This window comes from Euleptes europaea, chromosome 1 (genome assembly GCF_029931775.1).
Source record: "Euleptes europaea isolate rEulEur1 chromosome 1, rEulEur1.hap1, whole genome shotgun sequence".
In the NCBI taxonomy this organism is placed as follows: Eukaryota; Metazoa; Chordata; class Lepidosauria; order Squamata; family Sphaerodactylidae; genus Euleptes; species Euleptes europaea.
The window spans coordinates 8,873,706-8,891,139 of NC_079312.1; the positions used below are offsets into that span (position 1 = coordinate 8,873,706).

The 17,434-nt window shown below is 46.4% G+C and overlaps 1 protein-coding gene across 1 annotated transcript; it reads right to left on the minus strand.

The window, feature by feature from the left end:
- Positions 1-1,042: 1,042 nt before the first annotated feature.
- LOC130483878 (zinc finger protein ZFP2-like) lies at positions 1,043-17,417 on the minus strand. Its single transcript, XM_056856824.1, has 5 exons — positions 17,234-17,417; positions 10,677-10,756; positions 9,854-9,980; positions 1,477-2,676; positions 1,043-1,392 (listed from the first exon to the last, which is right to left on the minus strand). The coding sequence occupies exons 1-5, from the start codon at positions 17,415-17,417 to the stop codon at positions 1,043-1,045; spliced, it is 1,941 nt and encodes a 646-aa protein (XP_056712802.1).
- Between the last annotated feature and the right edge of the window lie 17 nt (positions 17,418-17,434).

Here is a 17,434-nt window from a genome sequence, read left to right on the forward strand (position 1 = left end):
ACAACTGAGAGGCAATGTGATAACCATCTTCAAATACTTGAAGGGCTTTCATATAGAGGATGGTGCGGAGTTGTTTTCTGTTGCCCCAGAAGGTCAGACTGGAACCAGCGGATTGAAATTAAATCAAAAGAATTTTCAGCTAAACATTAGGAGGAATGTCCTGACAGTTCTTCAGTGGAACAGGCTTCCTTGGGAGGTGGTGGTCTCTTCTTTGGAGGTTTTTAAGCAGAGGATAGATGGCCATCTGATTCTGCAATGTTCATTCTGTGAACCAAGCTGTTTTGTATGTGTTCATTAATGGTATATTATTTCATTTATGAACTTTTATACAAAAATTGTATCATAAATCTTGAGCTACTGTACAAATGATATAATACAGATAACATTAGACAAGAAAAGGTTTCGTGATTTCTCCTTGTTTCACTGCTGCTTCTTCAGAAGTCTGCCTCTTTAAATTTAACAGGTGAATTTCACAGCTGCTTCCTTAGAAGTCTTACTGATTCTTATCCCTGTTTACTATACAAAACAAAGTTCATATCATAAGTTTACTCTTCCTATATTAGTTTGTAAAACTTTCCAAAGGTTTGTTATAGTCAGTGGTGAGATGCTGGAATATCTTAGTAGTTAATGAGAATTTACATGCAGCACACTTTCCACATTTGTGATGCCCTTTAACAAATTGAGTATAAGGTTTTACCTGTTGAATATCTGAATGTACTAGATAATTAGTGAGACTTTTAGTCCTCCTGAATCCAATTATAAGTGGTTCCCTACATCCTGAAACCACACTCCACACTTATGGTTTCTCGCCTGTGTGAATTCTTCGATGGGTAGTAAGGGCTGTCCTCTGAAACTTTTCCCACACTCCAGGCATTTATATGGTTTCTTGCCTGTATGAATCCTCCGATGAAAATTAAGGTTTCCACTATCACTGAATCTTTTCCCACACTCCAGGCATTTATATGGTTTCTCCCCTGTGTGAATCGTTTCACAGCTAGTAAGGTTTCCACTCCACCTGAAGCTTTTGCCACACTACAGACATTTATATTGTCTCTCCCATGTGAAACCTCTGATGAGAATTAAGGCTTCTATTATCAGTAAAGCTTTTGCCACACTTCAGGCATTTATACAGTTTCTCGCCAGTGTGAATTCTTTGATGGGAATTAAGGCCTGTACTCTGAGTGAAACTTTTCCCACACTCCAGGCATTTATATGGTTTCTCGCCTGTGTGAATCCACTTATGAGTATTAAGGTTTCCACTATTACTGAAACTTTTCCCACACTCCAGGCATTTATATGGTTTCTCCCCTGTGTGAATCCTTTGATGGATAGTAAGGCTTCCACTTTCACTGAAGCACTTCCCACACTCCAGGCATTTGTATGCTTTCTCCCCTGTGTGAATCCTCCAATGAGAATTAAGGTTTCCACTATCACTAAAGCTTTTGCCACACTCCAGGCATTTATATGGTTTCTCACCTGTGTGAATTCTTTCATGGGAAGTAAGGGCTGTCCTCTGAGTGAAACTTTTCCCACACTCCAGGCATTTATATGGTTTCTCACCTGTGTGAATTCTTTGATGGGTAGTAAGGGCTGCCCTCTGAGTGAAACTTTTCCCACACTCTAGGCATTTATATGGTTTCTCCCCTGTGTGAGTCCTCCGATGACAATTAAGGGTTCCACTTTCACTGAAACTTTTCCCGCACTCCAGGCACTTATATGGTTTCTCCCCAGTGTGAATCCTTTGATGGATAGTAAGGCTTTTTCTTACACTGAAGCTCTTCCCACATTCTGGGCATTTGTATGGTTTCTCCCCTGCGTGAATCCTTTGATGGGTAGTAAGGTTTACTCTTGAACTGAAGCTTTTCCCACACTCCAAGCATTTATATGGTTTCTCCCCTGTGTGAATTCTTTGATGAGTAGTAAGGTTTGCATTCCAACTGAAGCTTTTCCCACACTCCAGGCATTTATATGGTTTCTCCCCTCTGTGAATCCTTTGATGGAGAGTAAGGGTTCTACTCCGACTGAAGCTTTTCCCACACTCCAGGCATTTATAGGGTTTCTCCCCTGTGTGAATTCTTTGATGGCCAGTAAGACTTCCACTCTCACTGAAGCTCTTCCCACACGCTAGACATTTATATGGTTTCTCCCCTGTGTGAATTCTTTGATGGACAGTAAGATCCCCACTCCTACTGAAGCTCTTCCCACACTCCAGGCATTTAAATGGCTTCTCCCCTGTGTGAATTCTTTGGTGGACAGTAAAGTTTTGACTGTCATTGAAGCTCTTGCCACACTCCAGGCATTTATATGGTTTCTCCCCTGTGTGAATCCTTTGATGGGTAGTAAGGTTTCCTCTTTGATTGAAACTTTTCCCACACTCCAGGCACTTATGTATCTTCTTTCTGTTCCGGCTGTTCTGTTGAATATTAATAACTGATTTTTCAGTAAACGTTTCCCTGCTTGAAGCGTGCATAGTCCTCTTATTTTCTTCACATATTTTTTTATGTAGAAAGTGATTGCCCTTTAAAAGACTGGAATTATTCTTCTCTTTAGGAGAGTGTTTTCCCTCCACTTTCCTCAGTGCAATGTAATATTCAACCTTCTCTTGCATGTCTGAATATGTATCTTCTCTCTCCCTCACAGGATTATCTTCTTCATTCACTGACTCCCAAATATCTCCTGTTGAAAGAAAGGGGAATCATGATATGACAGTTTCTACAAATACCTAGTTTCAAATCCAGAAGCATCTTAAAGACCAACAAGCGTATCTGGCTATGCTTTCAAGAATGAAGGCTCCCTTCATCAGATACGAGTTGGAATGGAGATCTCTGAGTCCTTTTATCCCAGCCAGAGGGTGGGAAGGGAGTTCCAAAGAAGGAAATCAGGATGCAGAGGTACAGTTTACATTGTTAGTAGCTACATTAGAGCAGAAGAGAAATGCTTAGGGGAATTACAATCTTCTCTTGAAGCTTCTCTGTATAAGGACTGCAATTCTCAGGTCAACAATTGAATGACCTGGAAGATTAAAATAATCTGCCACTGGCTTTGGAGTGTTGTAGTTTTTAATGTTAGAGTTATGTCCATTAAAGAAGAAGAGTTGGTTTTTATATGCTAATTTTCTCTACCTTTTAAGGAGAATCAAACCGGCTTACAATATCCTTCTCTTCCTCTCCCCACAACAGACACCTTGTGAGGTAGGTGAGGCTGAGAGAGCTCAAAGAGAACTGTGATTAGCCCAAAGTCACCCAGCTGGCTTCATGTGTAGGAGTGGGGAAAACAACCCAGTTCACCAGATTAGAGTCCGCTACTCATGTGGAGTAGGTGGGAATCAAACCTCGTTGTGTTGTCAGAATGAAAATAACAACAACAATGATTTTGTTGGTTCTTGTAGGTTATCCGGGCTATGTGACCGTGGTCTTGGTATTTTCTTTCCTGATGTTTCGCCAGCAGCTGTGGCAGGCATCTTCAGAGAAGTAACACTGTCCTTCAGTGTTACTCCTCTGAAGATGCCTGCCACAGCTGCTGGCGAAACATCAGGAAAGAAAATACCAAGACCACGGTCACACAGCCCGGATAACCTACAAGAACCCATGAACTCTGACCGTGAAAGCCTTCGACAACAATGATTTTATTTATATTGTACCCTCCCCCTGCAAGGTGGGCTCAGGGCAGGTGACATCATAACATACAAACAAATATAAAACCAAAATAATAAATCTACATAACAATTTGAAAACCATTAATTTAGTTTAAAATACCACTGAATACAACAATATATCTAATAGTGCTGATTAGTTCCTGCCAGTAGTGGAGTTAATTCCAGTGGCTGTTGGACAACCATATTAGTTGATGTCATGCTGCAGGAAGGAAGGCGGTGGAGAAGAGAGAATTAGGAATTAAGAAAGGGAAATAAGAGGGGGAGAAAATGGGGCAACGGTGGGAGGAGAAAGGAAGGAAAGAGGAAGGGAAAGGGAGGTCAGCTTCTGATGGTAGCCATTCTTGCCCTCAACCATAAGCCTGGTGGAACGTCTTCCTCTTACATGCCCTGCGTAATTCAGCCAAATCCTGCAGGGTGTGGGTCTCATCAGACAGGGAGTTCCATAGGCTAGGGCCAGGGCCCAGAAAGCTCTGGTCCTGGTTGAGGACACCCAGATGCTCTTTAGGGCCAGGGATCACTAATAGGTTTTTCTAGCCAATTGTAAGGTTATCTGGGGGTATATATGGAGATGCGGTCCCACAAATACAGAGGTCCCAGACCACTGAGGACTTCAAAAGTTAATACTAAAACCTTGATCCAAAATTCAACCTGGAGCCAGTGCAGCTGACGGAGCACGGGCTGGATATGTGCTGTCCCAGAGGTTCCTTTTAGGACACATGTCTCTGCGTTCTGGGCTAAGTGGGTGAGGGAGCACATGTAGATGTTAAAAAGCATTGGAGAGAGAATCGCCCCTCGCTGAAAACCACACCCGATCCAGTTGCCTCTGGAGATCGTCTGTGAGAGTGAACAGCATGGTCTCCATCGCATAGCCAGCACTAATGCTTCCTCCAGGAACTCTTGCAGTTGCTCTGCCATAGCTGTCTCAACTGCCTTACCCAGAAATGACAAATTTAAGAATGGGCTTTAGTTGGCTGGATCAAGAGGATCCAATGGTGTGTTTTTTTTTTAAGAATGGTTTCACCACTGCCTCCTTCAACGACCCCGGGAAGACACCCAAAGACAGGGTCAGATTTATGTCTTCCAGGGAATCTTGTACCCCCCTCCCCAAACTGGCTTTAACCAGCCAGGCCGGGCACGAATCAAGGAGGCATGTGGTTGGCTTCACAGCTGACAGGACCCTGTCTACATCGGACTGGGAGAGACGCCTGAAACAGTCTAATATTAGACCTGAATTCAAAACACCACACAACTCCAGTAGTAGTTACTCTAATTGCAATTATAATAAAATACAGCATACCTAACAATCCACAATCTTTAAAATAAGGGACAAGTTTACATTCAAAAAGTGATCCCAACCTCAGAGCTGAGTGCCTCATCCAAATGGGCTCTGGGCCAGCCTGCCTGCTCCTCCAACAAGGCCTGCGATTTCTCTGTCTCCATTCCTCCCTCCCCCCCCCCAACACTGCAGGATCTGCTGTGGAGACCCCTTCCCCGCTAAGACCCTTCCTGAACGTTTGTTGGGCTCCCAAATCAGCTTCAGATGGGCTGCTCCAGACAAAAGGCAATTGGCTGTTAATCAGACGAGACAAATCCTGGCTAGGGTTATACACTGGGAAAGCCATGATTGGCATACTGTTTACCCCAGACCCTTCACAGTCATATGCAACACTGCTCTGAGCTGGAGCAGAGAGGTTAAAAGAGTTCATATGACTGCTGTCTGGGGTTGCTTTGGGCCACACCTCGGTGTTGAAGCTCATCCTTTGCTTTGCAGGCACAATGACCCTGCATGAAGGCCTGTCCAGTTAAAGGGACCTCAGGCGAAACAGGGCTGCGAAACACCCTTGCCAGAGAGTCCCCACCTCTCAGAGAGGACACATGCTCTACAGGCATCATTTCAGCCTTAACGATTCATCCAAGGTCTTTGGAGGAGAAACTCTAACTGTGAGGATAAATAAGGCCACGGATATCCATCCACCCTTGGAAGGAAGTACAGGCAACACTCAGTCCCAGGACAGATATCTAAGCATCTACCTGCTAGTCCATCCTCTTCATCAGAGCTCAGGAGAAACAGTTCTTCCTCCTCTTCCAGATGGGAAATGAGGCCAGGTTTGGCTATCTCAGGTCCTTTTGATCAGAAAAAAGCACACAATTAGGTTTGCTTTGTGCACATAGATTTAACAGTTCCAAACCAGATTAACTCTGTCCCTCCAAAAATGCATAACAGGTAACTAACCGAGTGGAGGGGAGTACAGTATGGGGCCCAAAATCATCCATCCGGCACTGGAAGCTCTCTCCCGACTCCATACTCATGTCTGATTGAAATACCAGCTGAGAACTAAGTAAGGGGCAGAGAAGCCAGCAGAGTTCCCTCCACAGCCACATCTTTAGCCCAGGCAAGGCCAGGCCCAGACTGGAGGGAAGCCCCTCCTTAGACCACCCCACCTTCTCCAGACCAGGCACCCCCTGGCACGGCTTCTGGTGCCCTCTAAGGGGATCCAGACCCAAGACTGCCAGGCAGGGACCTCCTCTCTGCAAGGAGAGCCCAGAACCCCTCCCACATCAGGGGAAAGGTAATGGAGGGCGGTAGAGGTCACCTATTGGGTCCAGGGCAGACAACTTGACCACGTCCATCCTCTTAAGAGACTTCCACACAACAAGAGGGAGACAGTCCAGGATAAATGTATCCTCACCCAGAGAGGCCACATTCCCAAAATTCTCCAGCATGACTTCCTTGTACAGAGTTCTCTGGGCTGGGTGCAGCAGAGTCCACTCCCCCTGGGTGAAATGCACAGCCACCTCTTCAAAGGACACCCCACCCTGCAAGAAGGAGGAAGCATTTATTTACATCACTGGAAAGTTGGTTCATGGGGAAACAGCCAAAAACAGATACAGTAAATTAGTAGTGGAAGACCAGAAGAAAGGTCAAGACAGAAGAGCCCCCGCGGGCATGTCACAGGTTCATGATTTTACTAATATGTATCCATGTTAATCCAGTTCCAGTGCAAAAACAGCGGCTGTATGCAAATTGCATTTATGTTTTAGGCAAAACTTGATTATATATAACTTCAGCATAGGGTTGCCAGGTCCCTCGCAACCGGCGGGAGATTTTGGGGGGGAGCCTGAAGAGGGCGGGGTTTGGGGAGGGGAGGGCCTTCAATGCCATAGAGTTTAATTGCCAAAGCGGCCATTTTGCTCCAGGTGATCTGACCTCTATCGGCTGGAGATCAGTTGAATTAGCAGGAGATCTCCTGCTACTACCTGGCAGTTTTCTTAAGAATTTGGCAGCACGAAGGCTCACATGTCACTGATAAGCAATGCTAGAAGTTCAAAAAATATTTTTTACTGAGAGGCATTGACTTCATGCCGTGGCAAAACAAATCTGCTGCAATACACAATTTAACAAGCAATGCTATTAAATAATGCAAACAATACTGTAACAGTCAGGCATATACAAAGGAAAAAAACAAAGGCAGCAGTCCAATTTCAAAGCGTGTCCCAAAGTCATGTAGAATACCCGTAGGTAACAATCTCCTAATTGTTTATATTTGGACCTTTATGACTTGTATATTTCTTTGTTCTTACTATTCAACATTGCCAAGACAGTGACCGTGCCCTGGGCTTTTATCTACGGGTATTCTAGCATTGCTTATCAGTTACATGTGAGCCTTCGTGCTGACAATTTCTTAAGATATCTTAATTCTGGCACAGGTTTACCTTTGTTTGCATAACTACCTGGCAGTTGGCAACCCTACTTCAGCATATCTTCAAAGCGGCTGTTAAGTCGAAAACTGCGGATACAGTAACAGCCTCATCATTACCAGACAGCAGACTGGGGTTTTCAGACTGGGGCAGACAGACAAGCCCCAAGGGGATGTCACCTGTTCATGATATTAGTGATATGTATCCATGTTAATCTATGTATTCTTATGTAGTTTGATCAGAACCATAATAAAGGTAGCAATAAGGCGGGGGGGAGCAGTTATGCTGGAGTTCCTGAGATGAGCCAGGAATAAGGGAAGCCTAACACCAACTTTCGGTTTCTCCTCATTTGGGCATGAGCAGAATGAGAGAAGGCCGAGACTGAGAGAGCTCTGGGAATGAGTAATCACCATGAAGTTTGAAAGTTTGCCCAGAGTCTGAGAGTGTTTTAATGTAAAGACAGAGTTAACACACTTTGAAACAACACCGGTACACTTGCCTCAGGTGCACAAAGCTATATGTGTGTGGTGGGTGTACGTTAAGTGCCGTCAAGTCGCTTCCAACTCATTGCAACCTTATGAATTAATGACCTCCAAAAAGTCCTATCGTTAACAGCCACATCCCCAACAGTTTCCAGCATGATTTCCTTGTACAGAGAATTTGTTAAAGCACACAGCTGAGGGGTACAGGAAAATAGGTAAAATATGCATGACGGCATTTAACACACACACACATCATCCCAAGGCACCAGGCCATAAAGAAAAGGGTGTGTTTCTATAAAGTCAAATTGAACCAACCAAGCAGGGGTGACTGTTCATTTTGAACAAAAGGGGGCAGTAGCACAATTAAATAAATCTGTCTCAGAGAGTTTGCCATAAATGGCTCAAATGGGTGGTTGTACGGCTCAGTTCACCTCTCCGAGAGTTGAGTTCCTTGCAGATTCCTGGGAGAGACTACGAATCAGACAATTTGTAACAGGGACATTTATCTTGCTTCGCAGCCCACCTTGGGGGGCATTTGGGGGACAGAGGGGCTGTCCTCAGGCACAGGGGGCTAGCAGCCACATGAGGAAGAGGCCAGAAATGTCCATATGTAAAGGACAAAATATTTTTCTGTGGGATGTTCATGGTCCAGGATTCTTTCACGGCCTTTGCTTTGTCTCCTCTACACATGCCATCCTAGGCAGGGCGTGACCATTTTCTTGCCTCCCCAGGGGAAGCCTCAGATCTTCCAGTGCCAGAACTAGGGCAAGGGGCCTGATCCTCTGAGTCTTGCAACAGAGAAGGAAGCCTCACTGCCATCCTCTACACACCTCCCCAGTGGACCCCCCCCCCTCTTCCCATGTACCTCAGCTGGCTTCATGGTGCCTCCTTTCCCTTCCGAACATGGAGGTGATGGCAGAAATGTTAACACGGGTATCTTTTCATAGTTGCCTGGGAAGGAGAGAATGAGAAAGGGTGGGAAACCCTTTTTAGTGTGCATACATTTTTTGTGCCAGTCCCTTCAGAGAACATCTTTCCTGATTAGCTTCAGGGCTCAATTCAAAATACTCCATTTGATCTAGACAGGCTCAGAAGTGTTTGGCCCAATATCTCTCCCACTTCCCTTCTTCACCTGTCCCCCTCCCTTCTAGGAAATGCCTCCTCTCGACCTCTGCAAACCATTCTGGAGCAGTGAATCCCTGACCCTGCCTGAAGTTCCTCCTCCCCTCTGATGGAAGCCAAGATCTACTCACCTGCCCCACACAACTAGGAGAATATGTTGGGAATAGGATGCCAGAGCCCTGAGCTAAGGGGATGGACTGCCTGGCTCGAGGTGTCTGGTGGGAGATCCCAACAAGGAATGAAAATATACCTGCACAGAGAAAACCTTGGAAGAAAGGGCAGACAACATGCAGTCCCACAACACGTCTGAACAACTACCTGCCAACTCTTCTTCTTCAGAGATCAGGAAAAACAGCTCTTCCTCCTCTTCCAGCCAGGATATGAGGTCAGGTTTAGCCGTCTCAGGTCCTTTTTATCAGAAAAAATAGATATAACTCTTCTGTGAGCACATATATTCAACAATTCCCAGTGAGGTCAACTGTCTCTCCAAAATACGCACCAGACTGGCAATTCCGTGCCTACTCTATGCCAAGCTGATCTTGAAATGCCAGCTGAGAACTAAGTAAAGTGGCAGAGGAGCCAGCAGAGTTCATTTCACAACCACCTCTCAGCCCAGGCAAGACAAGGCCCAGATGGGAGGGAAGCCCAGACATAGACTTCCCCATCGTCTCCAAACCAGGCATCCCTTGGCACTTCTTCTGATGCCCTCTCATGTAGTCCAGACACTGGACTGCCAGGCAGGGGCCCCCTATCTGCAAGGAGAGCCCAGAACCCCTCCTACATCAGAGGAAGGGTCATGGAGGAAGGCAGAGATCAGACAACCTGACCACATCCTTCTTCTTAAGGGATTTCCTCCCACCAAGAAGGAGACAGCCCAGGAGAAAAGGATCCTCACCCAGAGAGGCCACGTTCCCAAAATTCTCCAGCATGACTTCTTTGTACAGAGCTCTCTGGGCTGGGTGCAGGAGGGTCCACTCCCTCTTGGTGAAATACACGGCCACCTCTTTAAATGACATCCCATCCTGGAGGAAGAAGAAGGAAGCATTTCTTTACATCTCTAGAAAACTGGTCCATGGGAGGAAAAGCCACGAAGCTGAAGACAGTAAATTAATACTAGAAGAGCAGCACAAAGTAAGGTTACCAACTTCCACTTGGGAAATATCTGGAGATTCTTGGGGTGGATCCGGGGGAGGGTGGGGTTTAAGAGGGGAGAGAGCTCAAGAGGCTATAATGCCATAGAGTCCTCTCTCCAAAGCAGCCATTTTCTCCAGGAAAACTGATCTTGGTCGTCGGGAGATCAACCGTAATAGTGGGAGTTCTCCAGGTACCACCTAGAGGTTGGCAACCCTAGCGCAAAGAGTAGGGGAGAAGAGTCCTGGGGGGACATTTGCCCCCCACACTCCCAGCCCTCCTTATGGCCATATTGGAGCCAGAAGGGCTATCTTCATAGGCAGGGGGGCTAGCAGCCTTGCGAGGAAGAGGCCAGAGATGTCCATATTCATGGGCCAATACTGTTCCATAGGCTCTGCCTGGGCTTCTCTACACACACCATCCTAGTTGGGGGTGGGGACCACTTTCCTGTCTCCCCGGTGGGCAGACTTGACATTGTGCAGGGCCAGAACACAGGGCCATGAGCCTGATCCTCTGAGTCTTGCAACCGAGAAGGAGCCTTCCACTGTATGTCTCCCAAGTGATTCCACCCCCCACACTCCACTTACCTGAGCTTGCTGCATGGTGCATCTTTTCCTTTCATCACACATAGGAGGAGGAGGCATCAAGGGTGTCTTTTCTCCGCTGCCTGGGAGGAAGAGAAAGAATGAGGACGGGAAACTAGGAGCAGCTGTAGGGGAGAAAAATATATAGAAACAGAATAGTTTCCAGTTGGCTGACCATGAAGAATTGGAAAATGTTCAAGATTTGATATTCATTCACTCCATCATCAACCAAAACGGAGACTGCTCACAATGGGGGGATGTGAGCAGTGAGGTCCCTCAGGGATCTGTGTTGGGACCAGTGCTTTTCAATCTGTTCATCAATGACCTGGAGTTGAGGGTGAACAGTGAAGTAGCCAGGTTTGCAGATGACACCAAATTATTTAGGGTGGTTAAAACAAAACCGGACTGTGAAGAGCTCCAAAATGATCTCTACAAACTGAAGGAATGGGCATTAAAATGGCAAATGAGATTCAATGTGAGCAAGTGTCAAGTGATGCATATTGGGGCAAAAAATCCCACCTTCACATATACACTGATGGGATCTGTGCTGGCAGCAACAGACCAAGAAAGGGATCTCGGGGCGGTAGTGGATAGCTCAATGAAGATGTCAACCCAGTGTGCTGCTGCTGTGAAAAAACTACACACACATCAGTTTTCCAAAGAATAAAGGACATGGCAGTGTTGTGTGGGAGCCTGATGTGGAAGGAGCCAAGAGGGGAAGAAGGAGAGACCTGCAGGGACCAGGCTGAAAAGGGGCAGAAGGGGTAGGGGGACTCCCCCAAATCTCCTACCTCTCTGCAGCCTTGACTCATTGCCCTCTCTCCTGTTCAAACCCCAAAGAAGCTCCCTTTCTTATTCCTGCCTCCTGTCGGTCTTTTATTCCACTGCTGTTCTTTGGCTCTGCACAAAGCGGTTCTCTCTGATTCGGACTCTCTCTCACCCCACCCCTCCTTGCTCTCTGCTTTGGGAATTACATTGCAGTTCCCCCCCCCCAAAAAAATACCTCCCCCTCCACAGCCCCTTTGAGCTCACCAGATCCCTCCTGGCCATTCAAGCAGCGAGGGGACTTCTACAAAGGCAGGAGGGCAGCAAATGGCTCTCCCCACCCACCCGCACTCATAGGGTTCCCTAGGGCTAGAGACTCTCGGGCTTTAACCCTTAGAGTGGATCTTACCTGTTAAAGGGACCCTGGAGAGAGAAAGGAAAGGGTAGGGGACCCTCTGAGGGAAAGACCAGCGAGAAATATCCATCATCAAAGAAATATATCTTCCATCATATGATCACAGTTTGGGTCCTTAGGATAGTGACTAAGTGACTAAGGACTGTGCCAACTAGCGTATCAACAGGCACAAAAATCATTTTCAGATGAGAGATGCCTGCCTCAGAGGGACAGACAAAGGGATGGACGGACACATCCACGGGGGCTTGTGTCGTTCTCCTCTCCTCCATTTCATCCTCACAACAACCCTGTGAAGTGGGTTAGGCCGAGAGGGTGTGGCTGGCCCAAGGCCAACCTATAAGCTTCCATAGCAGAGGTGGGATTTGAACCTGGGTCTCCCCGCCCCTAGTCTTGCATTCTTACCACTACATCACACTGGGCATGATAGATCAGAGATGCTGTTAAACCCCTCCACCTTTGTCCCATACTGTGCATCTCTGCTGTCTTCCTGGAGGTGTACTGCCTGCCGCCCAGGGCATTCGATCTCCCCCAGCAGGGAGACAGAGAAAGAATCTCAGTATGTGTGTGGGGGTGTGTGTGTATGGCATGGCTTAGTGGTCGAGCATCTGCTTCACAGGCAGAAGGTCCCAGGTTCAATCCTCAGCATCTCCAGTTAAAAGATTAGGTAGTCGGTGCTGCGAAAGGCTGAGAGTTTGGACAGACAATACTGACTTTGGTGGACCGATGGTCTGATTCAGCGTAAAGCAGCTTCGTCTCAGTCTTCTCCCAGACACTCTATATGGGCAGAGGTCCGACCTTCCTTATACATCCCTCCCCCTCCCCTCCTTGAAATGCTCCTCCCCATCCACTGCTCATCCATTGGGGGGGGGGTGATGCCTTCCTGACCCTGCCTGAAGGCACAACCACTCCCTCCTCCACTCTGAGGGAATCCTTCCAGCTGGCTCCAAAACAAGGAAAACATGCTGGGGGTGGACTGCCAGCTAGGAATGACAATCTCCCTGCACAACTAGCCTTCTGCTCTGGTTAGACCTCAACTAGAGTACTGTGTTCAGTTTTGGGCACCACAATTTAAGACAGATGTAGACAAGCTGGAACGTGTCCAGAGGAGGGCAACAAAGATGGTGAGGGGTCTGGAGACCAAGTCCTACGAGGAAAGGTTGAAGGAGCTGGGTTTGTTTAGCCTGAAGAGGAGAAGACTGAGAGGGGATATGATGACCATGTTCAAGTACTTGAAGGGCTGTCATATAGAGGAGGGTGCCGAGTTGTTTTCTGTTGCCCAAGAAGGTTGGACCAGAACCAACGGCTTGAAATTAACTCAAAAGAGTTCTGTCTAGACCTTAGGAAGAATTTTCTAACAGAGCGGTTCCTCAGTGGAACAGGCTTCCTCGGGAGGTGGTAAGCTCTCCTTTCCTGGAGGTTTTTAAGAAGAGGCTAGATGGCCATCTGTCAGCCTTCCTGCACTCTCATTCTCAAGTGAATCCACACATGGAAAAAGCAGAAAAATGCCGAAATTCATGCTTTCTACTCCACCACCTCAGGCCTCCTCCAGCTCTTCCCCCTGGATATGAGGACCAGGCCTGAGGCTCGGATTTAGACATGTGCCAGACACGGACCATAGATCTTGCCTGCTGACCCAGAACAGATCCACAAAGGAAAAACACCACTTCATGAACGCCCAGAAAATCAGCCCCAAACTACCAGAAACGGACAAGAATGAGGCAGGAGAAGTGTATGGGGGTGTGTGTGTGTGTGGGGGGGAAACGACGACAAATCTAAGGTGTTTTCCACCAAGGGAAAGGCTTGTGTGGTTCCCCCATTGTTGCTGCAGTGTAGATACAATCCAGGGGCAATGGGGCTTCCCACATTTTCTCTGCCTCAGTTTCCCTGCAGTGGCCACAGCAACCCCCCCACATGCTACAAGAAGTTTTCCAGTTCATCTTGAAAACTGGCAATTGAGTAATATTATATTGCTAGACTGATAGGACATTTTGGAGGACATTCATTCATAGGTCGCCATGAGCCAGAAGTAACTTGATGGCACTTAACACACACGCAACCTGATAGGCACATTGTTGTAATGATTAAAAAACCAAAACAGACTCTCACCCCCCTTTACGCTTGGGGCAGGGAAAGGAAAAATGGCTGCCACTCAAGTAGGTCCAGGGGATTTTAAAGGGGGCAAAGCCACCCAAGCGTGGTAGAGAGCTTCAGCTTCACAACAAAGCCGATCTAGGAGAGATCAGGGGAAAAAATGGAGAAGCCTCCCAAATGCTCCATGATGCTACGGGAAATCAGGGGAGGGGGACTGCTTCCCAAAAGCATCACACCTGGAGCATCATATCCCCTGCATGGAAAAGGCCTGGCACACCTGCTTCCATTTCCCAAAGACAAAAGGGCACAGCGCTGATATTGAGGAGGAAGGTTTCCTCCAAAAATCCCGCTTTGTGAGCCTTAGGATCTGTTTGGTGTGACTTATCCAAGGGTCAAAATGAGCCACATCCCGTGTCTCCCACTCAACACCCCTCTTCTTCCCAGTCCCTTCAGTTCTTTCTTCAGCACCCCTGGCTTTGCCCCATCCCACACCCCCCCCACTCCAAATCTCCCCATCAACTGCCCAGCGCTTCCCTCCCTCCTTCCGCTGCCTCTGGAGCCTGAAGCCCCATCCAACCTCCAAAGGTGCTGGGTTCGGATCATGCGCTGAACAAAGGGGCCATGAGGCAGCTCCTGTGGCAGGATAGGACGGGGAGAGAGAGAAGCTTTTCTTCATCCCCTGCCCCATCTCCCCTCCTTTCTGCTTTGGGTCTTGTATTGCAGCCCCCAACCCATATTTCCTCCTCCCCCTACCGCTTTTGCTCACCAGATTCCCTTCCAGCCATTCAAGTAGAAGCCTGGGAGAAGAAGAGGCTGATGTCTGCAAGGCAAGGGCAGGAAATCCCCCTCCCCAATTTGCCTCTAGGACTGCAGCTGACTCTTTTTAACCCTTAGAGAGCATTTCAGCCATTCACTGGACTCAGCTCAGAAAATGCAAACAGAGCATCTGAGGAAAGGGTAGGCAAATATTACCCAGCAACAAATCAACAATATACAATATCCTACAGCCAAAGGTCAGGCTACATTGTGCCTCTTTTAATGGGATGAAGTAAAATTATAAATATAAAAATCATGGGGTGGGGGGGTTGCCTCATTGTAAATAGATTTTACACCTTGCGTTTTGGAGCTTGTGACCTGCTTTGCTGATCGCTTTAGCAAAAAGACAGGACTCCGCTTTCGTTTTCTTTTCTGAATTTTGAACTTTGGCTTTACTTTTCCATTCAAAGACCTCTGATACTAAAGAAACATCGTGTTAAAAAGATGCAATAAGAGTAAATTAAAAAGCAAGTGTTGAAAAACCACATTGTCTTATTGAAAGCCTTTAGCTTAAGGACTGCAGTGCAGAGTTGAATCTAGCAACTAGCACCTCAGAAGTCAAGAACATTTGGAGGAGGGGGGATGAGCTTTAGGAAGTCAAAGCTCTCTTCCTTAAATACCAGTACAGAGTTGGAACCCTGACCTCCTTTCATCCCTTTTGGCTTCTGGGATTTTAGGAGGTTTTGGAAAGCGTAGATTTAGAACCCTGATAAGGACTAGAAACTTAAAAGATGCTCGCTCAACCCACACTTTTCTGTTGCAAATCCAAAAAATACTATGCACCAGCAAAATGACCAGCTCAAATCTGGAATCATGAGTCCCCGCCTCTTGAATTTTGTAAATGCTATTTGGTTTTTCTTTCTTGAGAGTAAGTTCCATTGCATAAACTTGAGAAGGTTTTTTGAGTAGATACCCGTTTAGGATCACCATTTTTGTTATACTGTGTTATCAGAAAACCCAATATGATCCAGCATGTCTTTAAATCCTACTCAACAGACCATATGATCTTTCATACTTTGAAATAAAATCTACTACCTGTAAAATTGTTCTCAGTTGCCACCACAAAGATATACTGCTGCAAAGATCAGTTTGGCCATCATTCAAGTTTTGTGCCCCCTCTTCCCCTCATTCCAACCCCCCATACTTCTCTGTGATCCTTTTGGGAGCTTCACTCTCCTATCTTTTCCTTCCATCATCCTTTTCCTTCCATCACTCCTCTACATTTCCCCCTACCTTTTCCTTCCATCATTGAGAACCTTCTGGCCTCTTTTACTGGCCTGTAGTCATGCGCTGATTTCCCCATTGGTTAGGGAATAATTTATTGCTTTATTTACTGCATTAATAAGCCACCTCTCCAAAGATCTGCTCAAGGTAGCTCACCAATAAATCAATAAAACCAAACTAAAAGGGCAATTATCAACAAGCCTGGTCATTCAATACAGCATAAAGCAAACACCGAGTGGCCTAAAGCATATCCATAAAGAATCTTCAGACCAATAGGAGATCATACATGAACCTCCTTAGTTAAAAGTTTGGGTCAACCCCCCCCCCTGCTTTTCAAACCCAGGGAGAGGAGCCCTTAATCTGGAGTGAGACTTTGAGTGCAAACACCTGAAGCTGGAGAGAGAATAACTCTTTAAAAGGTGGAAGTGAATTGGGAGAGGTTTTGCTCTTACCACAGTGGGCACTGTGGGGAGAATTTTTCAAGTTCTCTCCCTTGAGCCCTTTATTTTTTTGGTCTCCTCTGCCTGCTACTTACCAAAGCAAAGCCAGAGAATGTAATAGACAAACACAAACCATGTACTTAGGACAGTCTCAGACCACACACACGTAGCAGTAAAACATAGAGTTTTATTGAACTTACAAGGCAAAGAGAAGGGTAATACTTAGACAGATTTAACAACACCCCACATAGAGACTGATAGATAGATACTCAGAGCTGCTCTGGGTCATTCCAAAAGAGAGACAGAATGGTCTCTCCCTGGGAAGGACAAAAACTGGACATCTGGACCAGCCTTTTATAGGTTGGACCATGAGAAAGGGTCTCAAATGGCCCCCTCCTGCCAAATTCTTCAGGATATGAGTTTTCACAAATCATGGCTATAAGTTGTTTAGAGGATCTCTTGTTCCATAATAAGTTTTTCATGTCCAGGTCTCTGATAAATCTTGTTCCGTCCGTCACCCAATGTACTAAAAACAATCTCCCCCTACATGCACAGAATGGCCTTGCTATCACAAACATAATTTTGGGGCATCCGATGTGTTGTGGGCGATTAACTCTAAGCAATGCAATTTCCTATGACCCTTTAGGTCAGAGTCCTAACTGGAACTAGGGTCAACTAAAAGTCAGGTCTTCATATGGTTTCTAAGCTATAAGCTAGTATAAGCTACAGATTAATAAAATTGGTTTTTCTTAACACAAACCAATATAAAATATTCTCGCCACAGGCACAAAGTGGTTTCTTTCTCTTACCTTTAGCAAAAGACACTTGCAGGTTTTCACAATTCACCCACACCCTGTTTATGGCAGGCAAAAACAGGATAGTGTCTACCCCACCTGCAGATATGCTGTGGCTCTGTGGTTGATCACCCGCTGTGCACAGCATGATGGGGTCATCAATACCCTCACGCCCTGGCCCTCGAACACATACTCCCATTCTGACACAGTACTCAT